This window comes from Labeo rohita, chromosome 21, assembly GCF_022985175.1.
Source record: "Labeo rohita strain BAU-BD-2019 chromosome 21, IGBB_LRoh.1.0, whole genome shotgun sequence".
NCBI classification, from domain to species: Eukaryota; Metazoa; Chordata; class Actinopteri; order Cypriniformes; family Cyprinidae; genus Labeo; species Labeo rohita.
Window position 1 is genome coordinate 3,423,171 of NC_066889.1, and position 21,718 is coordinate 3,444,888.

Below are 21,718 nucleotides of genomic sequence, written 5' to 3' on the forward strand. Positions count from 1 at the left end.
TACCAATTTGATAAACTAAATGATTGTGTAGTTGAGTTAAAAAATTGGATGACAAGTAATTTCTTACTGCTAAATTCTGAAAAAACAGAGGTGTTAATTATTGGACCTAAAACCTCAGCGTGTAATAACCTAAAACACTGTCTAATACTTGATGGCTGCTCTGTCAATTCTTTGTCATCAGTTAGGAACCTAGGTGTGCTATTTGATGGCAATCGTTCCTTTGAAAACCACATCTCTAGTATTTGCATAACTGCATTTTTCCATCTCAAAAATATATCTAAATTACGACCTATGCTCTCAGTGTCAAATGCTGAAACATTAATTCATGCGTTTATGACCTCAAGATTAGATAATTGTAATGCTTTATTGGGTGGTTGTTCTGCTCGCTTAATAAACAAACTCCAGCTGGTCCAAAATGCAGCAGCTAGAGTTCTTACTAGAACCAAAAAGTATGATCATATTAGCCCGGTTCTGTCTACACTGCACTGGCTCCCTATTAAACATCGTATAGATTTTAAAATCTTGCTAATTACTTATAAAGCCCTGAATTGTTTAGCTCCTCAGTACCTAAGCGAGCTCTTATCGCATTATAGTCCCTCACGTCCGCTGCGTTCTCAAAACTCTGGCAATTTGATAATACCTAGAATATCCAAATCAACCGCAGACGGCAGATCATTTTCTTATTTAGCACCCAAACTTTGGAACAATCTACCCAACACTGTTCGGGACGCAGACACACTCTGTCAGTTTAAATCTAGATTAAAGACCCATCTCTTTAACCTTGCTTACACATAACACATTAACACATTTCTGTAATTCAAATCCATTAAAGGATTGTTAGGCTGCACTAATTAGGTCAACCGGAACCGGAAACACTTCCCATAACACCCGATGTACTCAGTGCATCATCAGAAGAATGGCATCTACGCTAATATTAGTCTGTTTCTTTCTTATTCTGAGGTCACCTTAACCACCAGATCCAGTCCGTATCCAGATCAGATGGTCATTGCAGTCCTCCGGATCCAGTCCGTACCCAGCCCAGACGGTGGATCAGCACCTAGAGACGACCTCTACAGCCCTGAATGTCAGCGGAGACCACATCGACTAGATGAGCCCCAGAGACGGAGCCCCAGAGACGGATCACCAGTGAAGACCTCGTCACCTAGACGGCTGTCGGCACAGGACCACGGGGCCTGGTGAGTCCTCTGTGTCTGGCCAGAGGAGAACTGGCCCCCCGACTGAGCCTGGTTTCTCCCAAGGTTTTTTTCTCCATTTGTCACCGATGGAGTTTTGGTTCCTTGCCGCTGTCGCCTCTGGCTTGCTTAGTTGGGGACACTTTATCTTCACTTTATCTTCACACAATATTGTATTTTATTTTGTTGTATTTGATTAACTACCTTTACCTGAAAATTGAGTGTTTACTGTTGCCCTTTGCGTTGTTGATGTACTATTTCCTATTTAATACTGTACAGCCGCCTTGTCACAATTCTGTATTGTTAAAGGCGGTATATAAATAAAGGTGATTTGATTTGATTTGATTTGATTTAGTACGTGAAAGCGCATCACGTGCTTAAAAAGTATAAAAAATTTTATTTTCCGAAAAAAATGACCAATCATTTCGCTAGATAATCGTTTAGAGCCCTGTGAAGCTGCATTTAAACAACGTTTTGGAAGTTCAAAATCGGGGCACCAGTGAAGTCCATTATATGGAGAAAAATCCTGAAATGCTTTCCTGAAAAACCATAATTTCTTCACGACTGAAGACAGAAGGACATGAACATCTTGGATGACAAGGGGATGAGTAAATTATTTGTGAATTTTGTCATACTCTTTATCCTCAGATATTAGTTTTAGCATGTCAACGTCTCGTCTTTGTAACAGAAAAAAATTCGTTAACAAATATTTTTCATCGTCGCCCTCGTTGACAAAATTATAACTGTTCACAAATAAAATTTTTGAAGCCTAAATACAGTCGGCAGGCTATAAACTACATCCCAGTTGCATGATGTAAACATCACCACCATTAAAACCCTATCAGTCTCTATTTAAAATTTTCCCTGAAAGTTTGAGTTAGAATAGCTTGCAAGATTGCAATAATAAATGCAACAAAGGCTGCTTTTATAGCCTTTGTTGCATTTATTATAATGAGTAGATGAGTTTACCGGTTAGACCTGATGACATTTCATGTCTCTGTAGTCCCATTTATCCACTTGTTTGCACCATTTTCAGAGCACATTACTGATGTATTTTAAGTTGTAGAATAAAACGTGAAAATATCTTGAGTTTGTGTTAACCACAGACCTTATTTCTGGCAAAAATGAAGGCAGTGGTGAAAGTATAAAGTGCCAAGTATTCTTGAATGGGTGATTTTTACTTTGACTTTTCGAAGTAAAATAAACATAAGAGAATAAATTGGAATTTATTCTATTCAAATACTCTTAAAAATAAAGGTGCTTAATGCCATAGAAGAACTTTTTTGTCTAAATGGTTCCATAAAGAACCTTTAACATCTGAAGAACCTTTCTGTGTGTGTGTTCTTTATGGTGAAAGAAGGTTCTTCAGATTATAAAAATGTAAGAAAGAGATGGTTCTTTAAGAGTGCAGAGATTCTGCTAAAATTCAGGATTCTGTGTCAAGCACACACACTCAGAGGTCAATTTGCTGAGAAGTCTTTCTCTTTTTTATAGCTTTATGTATATAGGTTCATAGGTGAATGTACGTGTGTGCGTGTGTTTGGATAGATGTCAACAGATTCATGGGTGTGTGAGTCATCCAGGTTTGTAAAGATTTTATGTGAGCTGCAGCCCCAGATCCTTGAGAGCCAATATCCTGATACAAGAGCTATCTCATGTAAAGTAAGAGCCTCTCCGTGTAGCAGGGGCCTGTGTAGGAAACTAGGACTTCACCTCATCCTCCATTTGCAAATGCATAACTGTTTTACCATTGTGGCCTGATTTAGGGACTCTCACAGTGGTATTATATACCTGTAGAACATGATTCCATTTATGTTTTAACTAAAGTGACATGTCTGACCGTTAGCATCCTATATTCATACATTTTAGTTTTAGAGAACTAAAGTATTATTGTATGACAAATTACTGATAATTGTTTTGAAACGCATTGTTTTACAACTGAACCATATGGGTATTATGTAAAACACTAAATTACTTTATATGAATAGTTTACACACTACAATAATTTCATGACCCTCTGAAATATTTAACTCTGATAGGTCACTTTTGGAATTCAGTGATATATTTTTGTGCCGTAATTAATAAACTCCACAAATGTGGCAGGAAAACGATTCCATATTTACCTGCACTAGTTTCATATCTTCATAACATGACAAAAACATTTGAATTAATATTTTATGCCTATTTATTTGGAAATTAGCCATCTTATTGACAATATCTCTTAATATTATAAAATTGTATAACAGAGTTAACTGTGTTTTTTAACCACCTGAATATGACCCACAAATGGCATTTCACTGCAAAATTTAAATTAATTTTTGCTTGAAATGAAGAAAATAAATCTGCCAATGGGGCAAGAAAAATAATCTTATTTTCCATTTGAATTAAGATTATTTTTCTTACCCCACTGGCAGATTATTATTATTTTTTTATAAGCAAAAACTAACAAAATGTTGACACATTTTAGGGGAAAAAGTAATTTGGTTCTCAATTCAGGAATGTTTAGATATTTGTACTAGTAAAAAAGTGAAAAATAATCAAATCTTTTTTTTTTTCTTACTTTTTCTTTAAACATCCCATATGCATGAATATCAGTTTTGGAGAACTGAGGTATTATTGTATGAAAAAAATACTAAAAATTGTTTTGAAAAAGCATTGTTTTATTATGGAACCATATGGTACTCCATATGAATAGTTTACACACATTTATGATACGATAATTTCATTACCATCTGAAATACTTAATTCTGGCTGGTCATTTTCGGGATTTAGTGGCATATTTTTGTGCAGTAATTACGAAACTCCACAATTGTGGCAGGAAAATGATTCAGTATTTTTTTTCCTGCACTAGTTTCACATCTTCATAACATGATAAAAACATTTCAAATAATATTTAATGCCCATTTATTTAGAAATTAGCCAGCTTATCTACAATATTTATTCATTTACTACATTGTTTTCGTTTATATTGTTTTTTTTTTTTTTTTTTTTTTTTTTTACCACCTAAATATGACCCACAAATGGCATTTAACTGCAAAAATGTAATCTTACTTAATATTTTTGTTTTTTATTTTTGTTTTGTTTTCCTATAACAGATGTCTAAACATTCTTAAATTAAGATACATTTACTTGAGAAGTAAAATGATTTAAGATTTAGGTCTTGTTTCCTGAAGATATTCAAATTTAGTTCGTTTTTGCTCAAAAAACCTGACAATGGGGTCAGAAAAATAAACTAAAGTACTTTTCTTACCCCATGAAATTTTTTAAATTATTTTTTTAACACAAACTATAAAATTGATACACAACAAGACTTAATATCTTAGGTCATTTGGCTTCTCAAGTAAATTTATCTGGATTTGAGAATGTACTAGAAAACCAGTAAACACCACTAAGTAAGAGTAAAATAATCATATTTTCCAATAGCATGTTCTGTATGAATGCAGAGACACTGAAGACACAACACACAGTGTTTTATATTTAACAATATATATTTTCCAATTTCAATGTACATTCCGTTTTGACATAAGCTTTTATTCACAAACAAAAGTAGGCATCTAAATAAATACTATATAAAATAGAACTTCAAAATAAATATATCTATAAAGGGACATTTTCATATGTGTGAGAGATTTTTTTTCTTTTTGCTTTTTTAAACAAAACAAAAGCACATTGCTCTTTTCTTTAATCCTCAACATGAACAATGAAGCCAAAGAAACGCAGAGAGTACAAGCCCAGTTTTGAAGGCAGCTTAAAGTGGGTTAAAAAGAATGGGTTTCTAGTGGCCAAGAAACTGTACCACGAATAGATTTAGTCACAGCGTCCTGATGAAAACTTCTCAGCGAGAAAGAAGATCGTTCGATTCCACGCAGGCCGCAAAGTTTGTACTTTACAGCTGTATTTGAGAGAATTGTGAAATGTGAAAAATAAAAGCGAGGAGGTGGGGCGAAAAAGCAACACCGAATGGGATGGAATGGAATGTTACTTGAGAGGGATCCCCGTTCCTCCCCGACAAGTTCACACACAGCAGCTGTATATGTCAATCAAGCACTGAAGATGTTGCACCATTACAGGAGGAAGGAGGAAAAACAAAATGCTCGGCCACATCGGGGGGAAAAAAAACGCTGTTCCCTCTGCGAATTCAATTAAATCTACAGTTTCAGGGGCACTGAGGAACCGGGAATTAGCCTTGCCTCTCTCGTGCTAATGAGGCATGGCTAGCATTAACAGAGGTATTTTTATTGCCTGGCACACTTTTCTAAATCAAGTGCTTGTAATTGAAATACCTAAACACCCTACCTTCTATGCCACAGCCACATAATCTTTACCCCCACCCACCCGCCCCCAGCCCTCCCAAAAATATAATAATTCATTTATATACTTTTGTACTGAATTGTAATTAAATTGTACCATGCAATTTCTCAGGACATTTGAAACATATCTTAAGATAGCTAGTTTTTCTTAAAACTATTTACAAGAACGTGTAACCTGCATAGGTCGAAATCTACGAGATCTATGGTACATTTGCAACTCTTCCCTATGTAGCTACGCAAGCTTCTCCATTCAGAACTACTCTGGCACCTATCCACGGGTTAGATTGCAAAAAGACTTAAACCCTAGCCTTATACATTCAAGACTAAGAACAGTAGTGTATTTCTGCTTTTCTGGTTTGTGCAACAAGTACAAATGCCGGCGTATGCGGGACTAAACGAGCGAGGTCTTCGACGCGTGAACCGTGGGTTTGTGTTGAGCAGGCCGACGGTATTCCCTCGTGCTCCGAGACTCCTGGGAGAGCAGAGCACCGTACCTTTTAAGAGCTTACTTTTGCACTAATTGGCTAAAGTACGACAATGCATGCCCACTTGGAAACGAACGGTTTTCCAAAAATAGTCAACGAAAACTCCATGGTGCACTCCTTTGGCAAAATCTCTATACTATACATATAACAAAATATATATGTGGAGAAAGCAGTTCGATACTAGGGCACGTTATGTTTGGTGCGTAGTAAACTAGAGGAATTTTTCCAACTACAGTGAAACACTTTGTACATGCTACTGTACATAATACTGTGCTTTCGCCTCGTTATAACGGTGATACAATTGGCATGTTTTGTTTATAAGCGGCAGAGAGTAGCATACGCTAACTTTATAGCTTCTCCTTTTCCCGGAACTACTGGCCTGATTCTCTTCATAGCTTATGAATGCTTGGTGTCTGAATTGCTGTGTTCTGACCACTGCCCGTTCCCTTAACTTTAGTCGCCCAACTCGTTCCAAGCTGAATTCACATGCTGCACGCCATTCAGATGAACTGATGATCCCTGAGGTCGTCGTCTACAACAAATTGAACCGCTAACATTTGGAAGAATCGTTATGGAAGTTCATGTGGCATGTTTTCAAAGGGAATCATGAAAGCTATTTTACCCATTTGCCATCGAAAACAAACAATCTGTCCCCGCAGAAGATAGAAAACATCCTGCCATGCGGTCACCGAATGTCTTTTTAGGGAAATCCTTCAATGAAACGAAATGACCTCCTGTGTTTGCATTTCAAACGACAGAAGAAATAAAGCTCTATAACAAGCTTGTAAATGCACTGTGCACAGAGATGAAGTCTGGTTATTTTGATTGTGACATGTGTTATCAGCTTGGAATTCGCTGCAACCTTTCCACAGCGCCAGATCCGGAGAGGGATTGCCAAAGTATAGAGTGTTCTTGAATGGCTGATATTTGCTTTGACTTTTCAAAGCCACCCAAAGAGAAAATAAACATCAGAGAAGAGATCGGAATCTTTTGAACAGACATTTTGCTCAAATGCAGCATTCTGTGTCAGCGAGTTGGGGGCGAAACGGCAACATACTTTGATCCCACGGCCATCGGGAGAACCCTAGGAGAAGCAAATGCAGGCCTCTCCTTTGCTGTAGTACTTTATAAACAAGTAAAATAATGACTTGTGCCCGTCTGTCGGTCAAACGTTGCTACTGCAGGATACCTTGAGTGCGAGGATCATGCGTGAACCTTAAGTACCATGATTTTGGGAAGTACACCACTACTGGAGAGGGTCCTGCTCACAAGTCTCTTTGTACTCTCCACTTCTGGCACACCATCATGAGGCCTGTTTTTCCAGCTGACAGGCCTTGACCTCCGCCACTTTGCAGGCCTGGGTGCTTTTGCAGCGGCAGCCTGGACGGCTGACGCTGTCGTAGCACTTCTGCGAAAGCTTGGCGCAACCAGTGGCGGGCAGGTAACACATCAGGCAAGGCAGCACCAATGAAACGGCCGCCATGAAGGACCAGCGCGCACAACAGTTCGAGTGCGAGCAGGAGCACGGCTTGTCAGCGCAGGAGCCTTCCTCGTCCTCATCAGTGCAGTGGTAGAAGACGCCCTTGACTAGACACATGCAAGTGACAGAGTCCACTAGGTTCTGTGCTGAGCACAGGCACTCCTGGTTGCAAACCCAACACGAGGGCAGGGCCCGGGGCAACGTGCACTCCGTGCATCGGCATTTGCCGCACTTCTCGCACAATGGCACGTGCTTCTTCTCCACTGGCAAGGCCGCCACCGCCTTCACGTTCTGAGTCTTGGAGCTCAGCACCTTGGGTGGCTCTGCACCCAGGGTCCTCCCGTGGCCATTGCCAGTAGTGTAGGGATCCACAACGGGAGTGGGCGCTGCGTGGTCCAGCAGCCGTTGGTCGGAGGAGGTGCTGCTGCTGCTGCTGATGGAGCTGGGCCGCCCGCTGAATGAAATCCAGGGATGCGTGGTGGCATCTGGGACCTCGCAGCGGGACAGATGAGGATGGTGTGGGGCTCCCAGCAGGACTTCCTGCCCCCTCGTGCTTGCCTTGTGGCTTGGTGGCTGTTGTGAGATCACAGCAGGGGTGTCAATGTAGTCATTCTCCAAATGTAAAGATTTCATTTGGTCAATGGGGTATATAGTTAATGGGTGCTGGAGCCGTCCGTAGGGAACGCGGCTGTCCAGCAAAGGCTGCACCATGATGGAGGAGGAGACTCCAGGAATGTGGTGAGGAACCCTTGACTCCATCTGTAGGTTGTGTTCCTCATATACCAGAGCTCAGGTCAACATTTAGCACTCCTGCAAACACAACAGCACAGCTTAGTATTGAAAATCACCCTTGTAGAATTCTAACCAGATTACCCAACGATCTAAAAAAGATCTAAACCGAAGTGGAGAACATTAGAGTTTGGAAATTACATGTTTAAAATGATTAGGGATGTGTAATTATAATTCATTATTAGGAGTTAGAAAGGAACATGTATAAACTTCCACTTCCACAATCAGATTTATTAGTATTAAGTACAAGCCTGCACTAGTGTTCTGAGGGGAGGGGTTTATTCTGAATAAAGCAAACATCAATTAGATTAACCTAGATGTAAGATTCACACATTTTGTTAAACAATTAAGTTACAATTCACTAATCGAATTTTATAGGTAAAATCCTCTCTTCAACACGTTTGACATTGTTAATCCAGTGAAATATTTTCGTTGCACGGTCCTATAAAATGTCATACAGCCTATCTGTCTCTATCGTTACAGAAAGCTGAAGAAAACTGTATATGATATGACAAAATCAACCTGTTGCTAGATTTTTGCGTGAGCTATGTAATATTGAAGTGGCGTGGTTACGAAGGGCTTCTGTGCTTTTCTTGTAAGCAAGCCTGCAGCCTCTAAAGCGGTGTCGTCTGAAACGACGATTTATATGTTGGCGTGCCACAATTACAGTTTCATACAAAGCAGCAGAAATTCAAACGACGTTTGACGTACGAAGCATTACATATTTACCACGATCTAAAACACTCAGAATCTAAATACAGCAATGTCGTATGTCTCTGACTAATCTCCTTTTAACATTAAACTCATCTTAATGCTTAAGATGATATGTCTAGCGAATGCGCGATGGTATTAGAAAGAAGGCGAACAAACGCGCTGCTCGCAAATGGCACAGGATCATGATACGCAACACGAAATACAGTCGTTTCCCCGATCGAATGAAAAGACGCGTATACGGTTAACCTCGAATTCTCACCTGTTCTACGCGAACATTTCATTCTTAAATCGCCCACGATCCTGTCGTGGTTAGTTACCGTAGTTAAATATTTACACAAGGCACAAATACACCTACAATGCGTTGCTAAAGAACGGCTGTATCGGCGCTTTGTGATAAACCAGCAGAATGGAAACGACTCGATTTGAAACAAGAATACAAACTCCATGTTATAACCTTGACACTTGTATTGCATTTACTTGTACTACATTACAAAAAAAAAAAAAAAAAAAAAAAAAAAAAAAAAAGAAACAGTAATATATATATATATATATATATATATATATATATATATATATATATATATATATATATATATGGAATATATTTTTAAAATAAATGAACAACTCACTTGCATTAGAAAGCAGATCATTTCCTTCTCAGACGAACAGAGTGTTGCGATATATTCCAATAGCAGGCAGAGAATGATAGATAGATCCAAACGAAGCCACGAAGGGGGGAAAAAATCCGGACGACTATCCGTGTGCGATGTGCACTGCAGTAAGGACACAGTCTTCTCCATACGATGTTGCAACTACATGAGGGAAATGGCTTTTTATGAATGGGAGGGTAAGAAACGTACTGCGCAGATGCTTTGACAGATTTTTTTTTTTGTGAATGGGAGGGCATTACGACTCGGGGGTTACACTTTTATGAATGGGAGAGCTCCGGATTTTACTGCGCCTGCGCCGTTTCAAGATTTCATGAATGGAAGAATGGGGGCTTTTCGTCACAAGGGCAATGTCAAAGCGGATTACATGAAGAAGGCGGCCACTACTGCTTTAATTCATGTTTTCTATACATTGCCTTATTCGTGCGTGTCTTCTAAAGGTCCTGACCTGTTACGGTATGGAAGCATTCTTAATCCCCTTGAAAGGACATTTTTTTTGTCAACTGCGTATTTAATGGACACTGCTGTGGTTATTTTTGATATATGACGCACTGGACGTATGAAATTGCATAATAACGTTTTGGTCCAAAACACTTTCGAGTTTCATCACCACGGGTTAATTTGTAAGCCTCGAATGGCATGCACTTTATCCTCATTTTGGGTAATCAGAAAACAGGTCAGGAACGATCGGTCTTGCTTAAAATGGAAGGGGGAAAAAAATAGAGAGGGAGAGTTTATTTTTAAGCGGTCCCATTTTGATTTCCCATTTCCAGTTTGACCGAGCTCGGGCACTGGAGTAGCAAAAACGCGTTTATGACGCAGCAGCATGAGGTCATGCAGGATCAACAAAAGAACAGGATGTTGTCGATTTGTAACGATCCCACAAGCAGGAAATGTGTGTGAATTTCCTTTTTAACATCCCTCTGTCTACCCTTCCCCCCACGGATAATTCCCAGCTTGTGGCTTGACTAATGCTGTCAAATGTTAATGGGCAGCCTCTACATTAGCACACATTTCCATGACAACATCTGCTTTCATATTAAAAATACAATCACATTATTTGATGTGCTAAATTTAGGAGAGAAAGGATTTCATTATTATTATAGCTTTGTTGTAGGCAGTATATATTGTGTTAAAATGTAGTGTATCTCTCGGAAAAAAAGAAAGAAACAGCACTTTTGGTATTGATTAGATGGAAACCTGGGGGAAAGAGACAGAGCTAAATATAGCACATGCACTCTTTGAACGCACTGTTTTCCATTTGGTGCAAATGACCACAAACTGAGAATAGGATTATCAAATGGGGCAATTTAACATCTCCAATACACAATGGGTTCCATACCATGGAAATGGTTTTGCCTAATGGCATATAAATTTAATGATGAATCACTGATGAATAGATTATTTATTTATTTATATACATTCTGCTTTTCTGACTTGAGCATCTGTTTCATTTTTTTTAAGTTTAGATGCTTAAGGGATTTGTTTTTATGGAATCTTTTAACATTCATAAACAAGGAATTTTAAAATAGATTGGTTGTTTGTAATTCCAAAAATTCCAAATGATCAACCTCACTGCATTAGAGTTATTAACTGCATAACGTTTAATCACCTAGTGCCTTTCTTAATAAATGCAAATAACAAATAAGTAAAATTTTTCATGAATCCTTTGCTTAAGTATGTTCTGTTGCTTTCAGGCCAGACTAGAGTGGTGACCTGATTTAAAAAGCAGCAGCCTGTGGCCAATTGGGGGGTCCCTCAGTTTCAAGCCAAGCCCACAGGAAGGAGCTTGTGTGAGGGATATATGCGGAGAATGCAAGCCTTTGGAGATCTGGGCCTGTGTGGGAAGAAGGGGTAGGCCCCTTCTGGTCCCCTGCTGATACAGAGGGGAAAGCCGAGCTCTTGGTGAGATGGTGACCCTCGACCCTTCTTCAGAGAACTGACAGGAGCGGCCCTGAACTCTCACCCATGGGACAAACTAGCGATGAAGCGTGACCTGTTGCTGGGGGCGTGGACCTGCCATTCAGGCCACAAGCATTCTGGGCATTCCACGCGCCATTCCCCTTACATAGCAGACTTCCCCCTCCCATGAGAACCCACACCAATACCCCGTTATCCAAAACACAAAGACTCCCCAACACAAAGTTCCCATTTCTCACATCAGTGTAAGAGACCATAACTTTCCATAAATTTCCACACATACAGAAGCCATTTTTGAGGGAAAAGCAAGAAATAAGAGGAATAAACATACCAAAACAGACACTCAAATTCAAAACGGGCTGTTTTTCAGCCTCTTTATGTGTATGTGCTTGCATACATGACAAGTGCCCACTTCCTGTGACAGCAGCTGGTTCCCGGCCTGCAGAGCTGGATAAAATCAAAAGAAACGTGTGAGGCCTGTAATTACATGTCGACTGTTCCTCTTGTTAAACAACCTGATCTTATCTATAAAGTATAGCGGCATCTAGAATTTACTGTGCCTAGGTTTCTTTGCCCATGTTGTTATTAAAGTTATATGCTGTACATGTATGTGCTCTGTCAGGCTTGAGTAAGCAGTTATACATCTGGCCATAATGCCATTCAGTGCGGTTGGGTGGCAAAGTAGGAGGTCAACCTTCATGCTGTCCTCAGCGCTCCTTGTTGACATGAGAATGCCTGACCTTCATTAGTAGTGCATCATGGAGTCACTAACAGCGGGGAGCTATATTTGAGACCTGAATCAGCAATGCTGGCCTGAGCAAAGCACAGTGGATCAGCATTATCCATCCCAAGGAGGCCTTTGTTGACAAGCTATCGGCTAAAATAAGCTCCAGCCGGGAGGAGGCACACATCCCCATCAGCAGCCCACTTCCTGTGAGACAGCAATTTTCTGAATGATGAAGGAGAAGCTTGCACACATCCCCGGACATTACTCTAGTTATTTATTTGTTCGGCATTAATGATTAATGAGCAGGAGGGCTTTGAGTGTCAGTCAGTGAAATCAGATTAGGAAGTTAGGATATTCCAATGAAGCAATGAAGTGATGTCCGCATCATTTGCGCTCATCTTTTTGAGTGTACTGACCCCCAAATCCTCGATATGTCCAGGGGTTTAGCTGCTTTTCTCCAGTTTCCATTTTGTTAATTAGCCCTATTGTCTGCATATCAATCAGATTAGCTCTGGGGGATCTAGGTGGAGGGTGCTGAGTAGAGCAAGTTTACCCAGGAGGAAGTGCGGGGCTTTGATCTCTGCTAATGAGCTGCCAATACCGCCCTCAAGGGCTACTTCCTGGGGCCAGCTGGAAGCCTGCAAGTTAGGCCACCTGAAACAACATGTACTCTTTCCCTTTCCAAGTGCCCTCACCCCACCTGCCCTTCCCCCATTTTTCATCAATGGCAACCCTTCCCCCAAATTGAACTCTGTGATAATTGGAGATAGAGGTGGGCTACAGTCACCCAGGGTTCTATTGTCCCCAGTGTATTCATTCGCTCTCTAGCCAGACTAGCGGCCTGATGGATGTTCTCGGTGACACTTAGCTTTATTTAAATCAACTTTTCCTTTTGGGAAGTGAAGGATGTGACATGCAGTTTGTTCTGTCACTTTCCTCAAACCCAGTCCAGTAAAAGTTTGAAATGTTCATAATCTGCACTTTGAATTATGAAACCATCGGAGACAAAAGTTTCATCTCCAGCCTTTGCACACAGTTTGCCCATGACATAAATTGACAAACAGAGGATGTGCGTTTAATGTACAATCTATTTAAAGAAGGTTTCACAATAACACATCATTTACAACACTGGGTTACAAGCGTAATCATTTTCGAAAAGCCGCGCCTGGAATGTCCAAACAGGAGTTTATGATTCACTGCAGAACGTCCCTTAATCCTCAGCGCTTCCAGTAAACCTCTCACCGCTGGGTATCCTCTCACTCCTTTGTGACCGTGGGAGAGGGTTGAAACAGAAAGCTTAGCCAATCCTCAGAAGCTCTGTTTCACATCCATTCTCTTCCTTGATCCAGCTCAGGTACCTGCAGTCCTGGGAAAGAAGCGACTGGCCATGTCTTTCCCCACTGGACATTGAGCCATGCTGAGGTTGATGGCGAGCACACAGCAGCCCCTTTGATGGGCGTGGGGACAGGGCGACACGGGACACTTCCTGGGCTGAATGGCGCCCCGACACTCGACACCTGGGACAGCGGCGCTCCAACGCTGGCCTAGTGCCAGCCTCAACGAGGCACCTTTGTGCTCCTGGGCTCAGTAACCTATCCGGAAAGATCTCTCAGTGCTGGTTCCCATGCATCACTCCACTCTACTTCACACTGCCTTTGTGCCCAACTGGCTCGGGACTCTCCTCACTTCCTTTCGCCTCCATCCAGGCTGTAATTGCACGGTCCCAGTGAAAAGCAAGTATGAAATTTGAAAGGAGGGGTCTGGACGTCGCTTTGCTGTAGCCTTGCGGACCGGGCCACTGAATGCCATTTCTTGTACATGTAAAATCGTTCTCCGGGATTCATTTGAAGGCATTGTTCAAACGCGGGCTATCTGGTGTCCCACTGTCTTTACTGCTGCTCTTTATATCTTCCTCACAAAGAGGTACAAAGTGCTACATTCTCCCACAAAAAGCAAGCACAAGGACCTCTTGTTGAGACAGGCCGCTATTGATCTTGAAGGAGGACATCGACCGAGAATATACAAATTTGCAAGAAATGATAACCGCAGCGAACCAAGCACATAAAAACAGTGGTGTCAAGCCCGTCGAGATGCGAAATGCCTAACCACAACAAGGCGTATATACGATGGCTAACATGTGTGCGGGAGACTAGGTTTGTTCGTTTCTCTGAGGTGCTGCCTCCAAGCCCTGGGCGGCTCGGTCCAAACCCACCAACCAGTCTGGCTTGTCAGACACACAAGGCTGTCTCCCCAGGATGGTTTAGTGCATTGTACAAAGTGACAAACCCATCAAAGCAACCGGGCCCAAATAAAAGGTCTTTTTATGACTTTCCTTCAAAGAGCGGCTAGGAGTTCAAAGCACACACAGTGAGCGCGAGTCGATGGAAAGTTCAGAATCATACGGAGAGGCAAAGAGATGTGGGGGTAGGGGGGGTGGTGAGGGCCTCAAAGGGGATTCAATATTGCTCATGAAAGGCCTCCCAAACCTGGCATACTCTGTGTTCTCCTAGGCAGTAAATCTTCGACATTAGGTTATCATTCTCCTGTACACACCACCTTGCCGCTGTACTAAATATATTTCAGTTTCATAAACATGTGACGTATTCACAGTATCTTCAGCAGCATATGGCGTGTCTTTTGAAGGCGAAGCAGTCAGCGGCCGTACAGTTTAGCCTGCTCGGCGCAGATAAGCATGCAGCTCGCAGTTGGGAAAAATGATTTTGCTTCCCGCCCTCAATTTGTGCCTCTCTTTTCAGAAACAGAGAGAGCTCTTTAATTAAAAATGGATGTCACTTGTGGTAAAAGTCTTTATTTATGTGCATACAGTTGTATGCCTAACATCAAATGTGTCTCTGATGCTAAGGCATGTTAAGCCCCAGTTCGATCTCAATTTATTGTGTGATGTGCAATATAATGTGAGCTTTGATGCAGAACTGCATCCTGTAATGCATTCTGAATGCAGTTTCTGACTAGAGCTTCACTGGAATGAAGTGAATCAGCCCAGATTTCTTTGCTATCATGCAGTGGTGAGGAATGATGTGTCATCAAGAGAACCATGTGTCCAGTTTGTCAATGTGCCTTCTGCAGTCACAGGATTTGTTTTTGATGAGTCATGTTGAATCATTGTAGAGCACATGTCAATGTGACTCTTGCGCAGGGAACGTTAGATGGACAAGTTTACAAGTGGAAACCCTAGAACTGGGGCAAACTCGCAATGACCCAATTCTGAGGTATATCTGATGCTCAGGGGTGAATCCATTGTTCTGCTATGTATGCCACTATCTATAGAGAAGCATGTTAGCATGCTTGTGGAGCAACGGTGGTGACAGAAAAATCCACCTTGGAAATCTGTTTCACTTGCCGAACCATACGAATAAGAGTTAAGATCAGTCTCCCTCAACCAAGCCTGGGTAACTCTCCAAACAAACATTAACAGTGAAGCAAAGAATCGACTCCAATCAAATGCAAACTATGAGCATGTGTGTGCGGCCTCACTAATTACAAAGCAGCCTGAGTTTACGTTGGCTGAGCGGCAGCGAGCGCTGTGGGCTGATCCACTAACCAGCTGACAGATTGGCCGTCCTGAAGGTTGGCTTCAGCGAGTGTCATTCCATTCGCTCTGCGCCTATACCATATCAAGTCACCCGTGCCATTGTATAAATAAAGGTATGATTTCCGCTCGTAGATATATAATGCAGGTATCTCCTTACCAAGCCCTCCCTTCCCACTGGCTTTGTGCCTCTGCAGTGTTCCTGAAATCCCCTAGCCCTTTTAATCCCCACAGCAACAAGGGTCTGTTTCTCTGCTTTATACTGAAGTAGGCCTCTGAGGCCTGCTGTATGCCTTGGCCTGTTGGCTAGAAGCCTCCTGTTTACAATTTCCCTATTCCTGTTTTTAATGTTGCTTCGAGAGCAGCCACAAAGGGCCAGTTTTGTCCAGCACGAACAAGGGAGCCATTAGAACAGAGATGGAGGAAGGAAGGAAGGGAGATTTGGGAGGGCTGGGTTTTGTGGGGGGGAATCAGGTGCCCCAGAGGGGATTAGTTATCCCAGCTGCTCCCTTTGGGGCAAGACATGGAAGGCATTTTTATTTCAGGAGGAGTGAGTGAGGGACAGCTAGGATGCATTGAGGAAATTCCAAACTGAATGACATGTCCCAGTGATATGAATAAGATGCTTATTCACAGAAATGTTTGCATGCACATGTGTTCTCAGAGGCATACTACATTTTCAAAACTTTGCTCATTAGACACCAAACTGAGATTTGATTTAATTGCAGTGTTAATTCAAATAATAGCATATCAGGAAATATTTTAAAAGGATAGTTCGCCCAAAAATGAAAATTCTGTCATGTCGTTCTAAATCCGTAAGACGTTCGTTTCTGACCCTGCATAGACAGCACCGCAACTGACACATTCAAGGCCCACAAAGGTAGTAAGAACATCATTAAAACAGTCCATATGACATCAGTGGTTAAACCTTAAATTTATGAAGCTATGAGAATATGTTTTTCGCAAAAAACAAAATAATAATAATGACTTTATTCAACAATTTCTCAAAGTCTCTGACACGTTCACGAGAGTACCATGATGCACCATGACACAGAAGAGAAGAAACTGTTGAATCAAGTCATTTTTATTTTCTTTGCTCACAAAAAAAAGTATTTTTGTACCTTTATAAAATTAAGGCAGAACCACCAAAGTCACATGGACTAATTAAACAATGTCCTTACTACTTTTTTGGGCCTTGAACATGGTAGTTGTGTTGCTGTCTGTGCAGGGTCAGAAAGCTCTCGGATTTCATCAGAAATATCTTAATTTGTGTTTCAAAGATGAACAAAGGTCTTATGGGTTTTGACAACATGAGGGTGTGTAGTTAATGACAATTTTCTTTCTTGGGTAAACTATCTGATTATATTGCATAAAATATGTGGGAAAATATGCATGTAGCATATAAAGAAATTTTAACATCAGGCAATTTCTAAATGTCCCAAAGCATCAGTTCTTGCTATGGAAATACAGATCCAAGATTTTTGTCTATGTCTTATCTATGGAATAATTCCCCAGGGTAACCCTGGACTGGCCAGCCTTCATAGTGGAAAAGCACCACAAGTTTTTCTTTTCTCCATATGGCAGCCATTTGTCTCAAAGAGCTCTGTCAAACATAAATAATACGTTATGAAAAAAGGGGCAGAAAGCATTACTTCCTCTGGGATAGGATCTCTGGAGGCCTGGTGTCCTTCACATCCTTGTCCTTCACAGAGACAGAGAGCAAAAAAGAGAGAAAGAAAGACTGTGCAGACTGGCTGAAAGTCAGAGCACACATACAAGTCTGGAGAACGCATGTAACCCTTAATCAAAACAGGCCCAGAAAATTCAGCCCATCTGTTTGTTTGCAGTGCATACTGGACTCAAGCTATCAGGAAATGACAGCGATGGAAAAAAAACCTGCTGAAGTATCACACAACTCATCTGATTCAGTCTACAAGACACCAGGCATCTCAAGCTTTGGGAAATAACTAACTTAAAGACATGCTATTGACTTTTTAATTTACATAACAGTACTTCTGCTGTTTTTAAGTGTAGTGAAGTGTTCATTTGTAATATTTTATTGTACTTTACAACTGATCAATCTTGGGTACTTGGGTAGACATTTTCCCTAAATGTCCACTTTCTCTTATATGAAACATTGGAAAGTTTAATTCATTTTAGTGAATCGACTCATTTAAGGTTGAACTACTTTTGCTTCCAAGTAACTTCCTGAGCAATGGACATCTCAGCACTGATGCAATTAAAAAGAAATTGCGAAAAATACCCTGACAAAATGAACCCTTTAACTCTGTATCAATTTCTCTCTTTCCTTCTGTTTCTTCACCAGCTCAGGCCCGAGCTTTTCCGTGTGCCGAAGGGATCATGATTAACATTCGTTCAATTCGCTGAGGGACACGCATTCTAAGCCCTTCCTTCCTGCTGCAAGTGGAATTCTCATTAAGTCATAACTACTTTTCAAGAGCAGCATTCCTGCTTAGGAGTCCCTCCAAGACTCCAGCACAATGATTTTCTTAGCTGCAAATTAATTGCTGAAGAAGACGAAGAAAGAGGGTCATTTTTCTTAGATCCGACAGAAGGTAATTTGTAAAAGAAAGAGCAAGTATGACTGTCATGCATTAACGGATGAGGTCTTGTCAGGAAGTAAAATCACTTTGTATTCAGACATGCACAGTGTTTAAACTTTTGATATGTGACATCCATCATTTCATTTGTTAAAGTCAACATGGACCTTATTTACCTCCTCAATACACTTTCCTGTTCTTATTGCGCATGATTCATCTTTATTTCAAATGATAAAATACATACAAATAAATGAATATTTGTCCTCACAATTTTTCATTCATTAAATCTCTAAAATCACCTTCCTTCTAGAGCCGGGTAAAAAAAAAAAATATTGATTTCTCGATTTTAATCGATTCTGTTTAATTGGCCTGTTTTCAGTTAATGAACGAAACATTGTAGCGCACCTCCCATCCAACACATCTCAATAAACTTTCTGCTTTGTTACTTTTGATATGAAACAAAGTCTTTAAGAAACAAAGATTTTAAATTCTGTCCATTTTATTACAGTATTCAAACAATAATGCAGTTTTAGAGTGATGGATCGCTGTAGCACCTCAGTTCACGTGAACTTATTATCTCCTCTACTTTAATACCAGTTTCAGCATGAAATAAATATGAAGATTCAAAGGTATGTTAAGAGAAAGACTACAACTTACTGAAATCTAATCAGTTTCAACCAGGAAAGACGTCAGAGATCCTGTAGTAATTTAATATAGATTTACAGTAGTAACAACAAATAATATTTTATTATATGATATGATTAATATAATGTTTGTTAAATATAATAGTTTCATTCTAAACATTGTGATTATCTCTAAGATGGACACCCAACATAATGTATGATATTTACCACCTGAATCTAATGTCATGTCAACAAATGAAACAGTCAGCCTTCTATTAATTATCATGTTAATTATTGTGCCTTTTAGCCCCTACAGCAGGGGCTCTTTTTACCCCAAATACCATACTTTTACATATTCTTTTATTATTTAAAAACTGCTGCTTTAATTATCTTAAACAAAACTGAAAATCATTAAGAAGGCCTTTGTCTCGTAATATATTCAAGAATTTTAGCAATTCTCATTTGCTACTTAAATCTACAACATTTTTAAAAACATCAAATATTAGATCAAGTAAGCAAACCAGCCAAATTTGCATGTGTATCTTGAAAAGCAGATCTTTTGGAAAGTGCTGTGCCATGTTTATCTAGTAGTTTAGAGGAAAATCAAAGGCACCTTTTACCCCAGGGTTTTTACTGTTCTTCAGTTTTTAAAGGGGTGCTATTATGCTTTTTTTACTTTTTGAATTTTAGTCAGTGTGTGGTGTGTATCTTTGGGCATAAAAAAGATCTACACTCCACTCCAAAAGGAGATATTTTATTTTTTAAAAATCCCTTTTCAAGAACTACAGCGAACGGCTCCTTTGGACTATAACTTTTGTTTTCCCCATGCAATGATGTCACAACGCGGCGCATTAGAATATCATTAAATTAAATCCTGCCCATGGAAATTCTAATTGTCGGAGGGTGTGTAGGAACAAGGTGGTGGATTAGCCTAACGAGCCACAGTGCGGCGGGTATAAACACAAGCATTGACTAGAGTGGCCACTACGGAGCAGTAACACGCCGCAGACGTGAGCAGTACAGGGGGCGAAACATGTCGAAGCCGCAATCTACTCTGGTTGCGCATCGGAGCCGTAACACGCCACAGACGTGTGCAGTGTGTGGTAAGAGATTTATTCATCATACAGTGTAGATAGCTTTATTATAACGCGAGTGTTTTTTAAAATACATAAACTTGCACAAGAATAGGCTAGGCTAATTAGTGATGATGTTCTCTGATAATGTTAGGCTGCTTTTAGCCTTATGCTGGAGCTGGTTTCGGGCAATGAAACTAAGTATAAATAATTAAATACATTAGCACGATAATATCATATACTGGCGATCTTGCACGCTGATGATAGGACCCAACACTACTGTAGCATATTATTTACTCACCCTCCATGCATCCTAGGTGTATATGACTTCCTTCTTTCAGACGAATGCAATTGGAGTTATATTAAAATTTATCCTGCCACTCCCAAGCTTTATTAACCCCCTCCGGGGGATTAATCAAGGCCTCCTGTAGTGAATCGATGTGTTTTTGTAAGAAAAATATTCATATTTAAAATGTAAGAATCACTTTAATCTAGCTTGTGCGAACAGTTGTACACGGAACTTGCTTCTTCGACAAGGGGCGTGGCAGTACTGAAACACTGTCTAAGCTGTTTGCCAATCGCAACGCAGTGGGACAGCTAACATTTTGTTTTTAAGAAGGCGGGCCTTCATTAAATCAGGAAACTAATTGAGCCTTTTGTGCCAGGCTGGGAGAAATGTATTGTAATAATATAAATTATGTTAAAAATAATGCGTTTTTCGAGTCGAAATATAATTATTGTAATTGTATTTTTTTTTTATTATACAAACTTTGTGTGTAATTTAATTGTAATTGTATACAAATCAGTTTATTTTAACCTTCAATATTATAGTAATGTAGTACCAACTGACCCTCATGTATATTTTACAGCATTAGTTGAGTTTTTTTTTTTCCTTGAGAAAAATTGGCATGTACTCTACCTGATATATATCCAAAATAATCAATATTGAATCGAATCGAATCAGAAAATTTGAATCAGAATCTAATCGAATTGTGAAATTTGTGTCAAAACCCAGCCCTACTTCATTCTCAGCCCTCTGGCCAATCTCAAGTTTTGCATGATCCAGTCAATTCAAAATAGATAAAATCAAACTCCTCCCTACATTTTGTCTGGTTGATTATGTGTTTTCACTCAGAAATACAGCAGACTAAATAAGAGTTGCAAATATGTTACATTCCATGTTGAAGGGACAGGCCGGATGTGCCATCAGTATAAACCCCAGTCCTCTGGGGAAAGTGTGCTTGATTTCAGTGACTTTTTGGCACGAATGAGTACCTGAATCGCGTAGTTAAGCCAGAGAAAATGATCGATGGAGCTGCCTGTTCCTGGATTTCCTTTCTTTAGCACTGGAGGGCTGGGCACAGGCCTTCTCGCTCTTACCTGGGCTGAATGGCTTTAACTGGGGTAACTGAAATTGGGTGCCCCCCTACTTGACTCATTTAGTAATTTGTCTGGCTCTTTTCCTTCTTCCCTACGGCTTGTAAAACGATCCAGCAACTTAATTTCCCCCTTCCCAAAAAGATGGATGCTAATCCTGTAGGAGAATGAGAGGAAAGGGCTGTAGGCACTTAAAATCAACACTTAAAACCTAAAGACTGAACGCAACGTCTTCATTTAAAAGAACC

The 21,718-nt window shown here is 40.3% G+C and overlaps 1 protein-coding gene across 1 annotated transcript; it reads right to left on the reverse strand.

Annotated features, from left to right (window-relative positions):
- Nucleotides 1-5,689: 5,689 nt before the first annotated feature.
- spry4 (sprouty homolog 4 (Drosophila)) lies at nucleotides 5,690-9,782 on the reverse strand. The gene is made up of 2 exons (XM_051093422.1): nucleotides 9,601-9,782; nucleotides 5,690-8,278 (listed from the first exon to the last, which is right to left on the reverse strand). The coding sequence occupies exon 2, from the start codon at nucleotides 8,225-8,227 to the stop codon at nucleotides 7,292-7,294; it is 936 nt and encodes a 311-aa protein (XP_050949379.1). The 5' UTR covers nucleotides 8,228-8,278; nucleotides 9,601-9,782; the 3' UTR covers nucleotides 5,690-7,291.
- Between the last annotated feature and the right edge of the window lie 11,936 nt (nucleotides 9,783-21,718).

What these genes read in the sequence shown, in the direction of transcription:
- spry4 (XM_051093422.1), bottom strand. Translation starts at nt 8,227, where the DNA reads ATGGAGTCAAGGGTTCCTCACCACATTCCTGGAGTCTCCTCCTCCATC.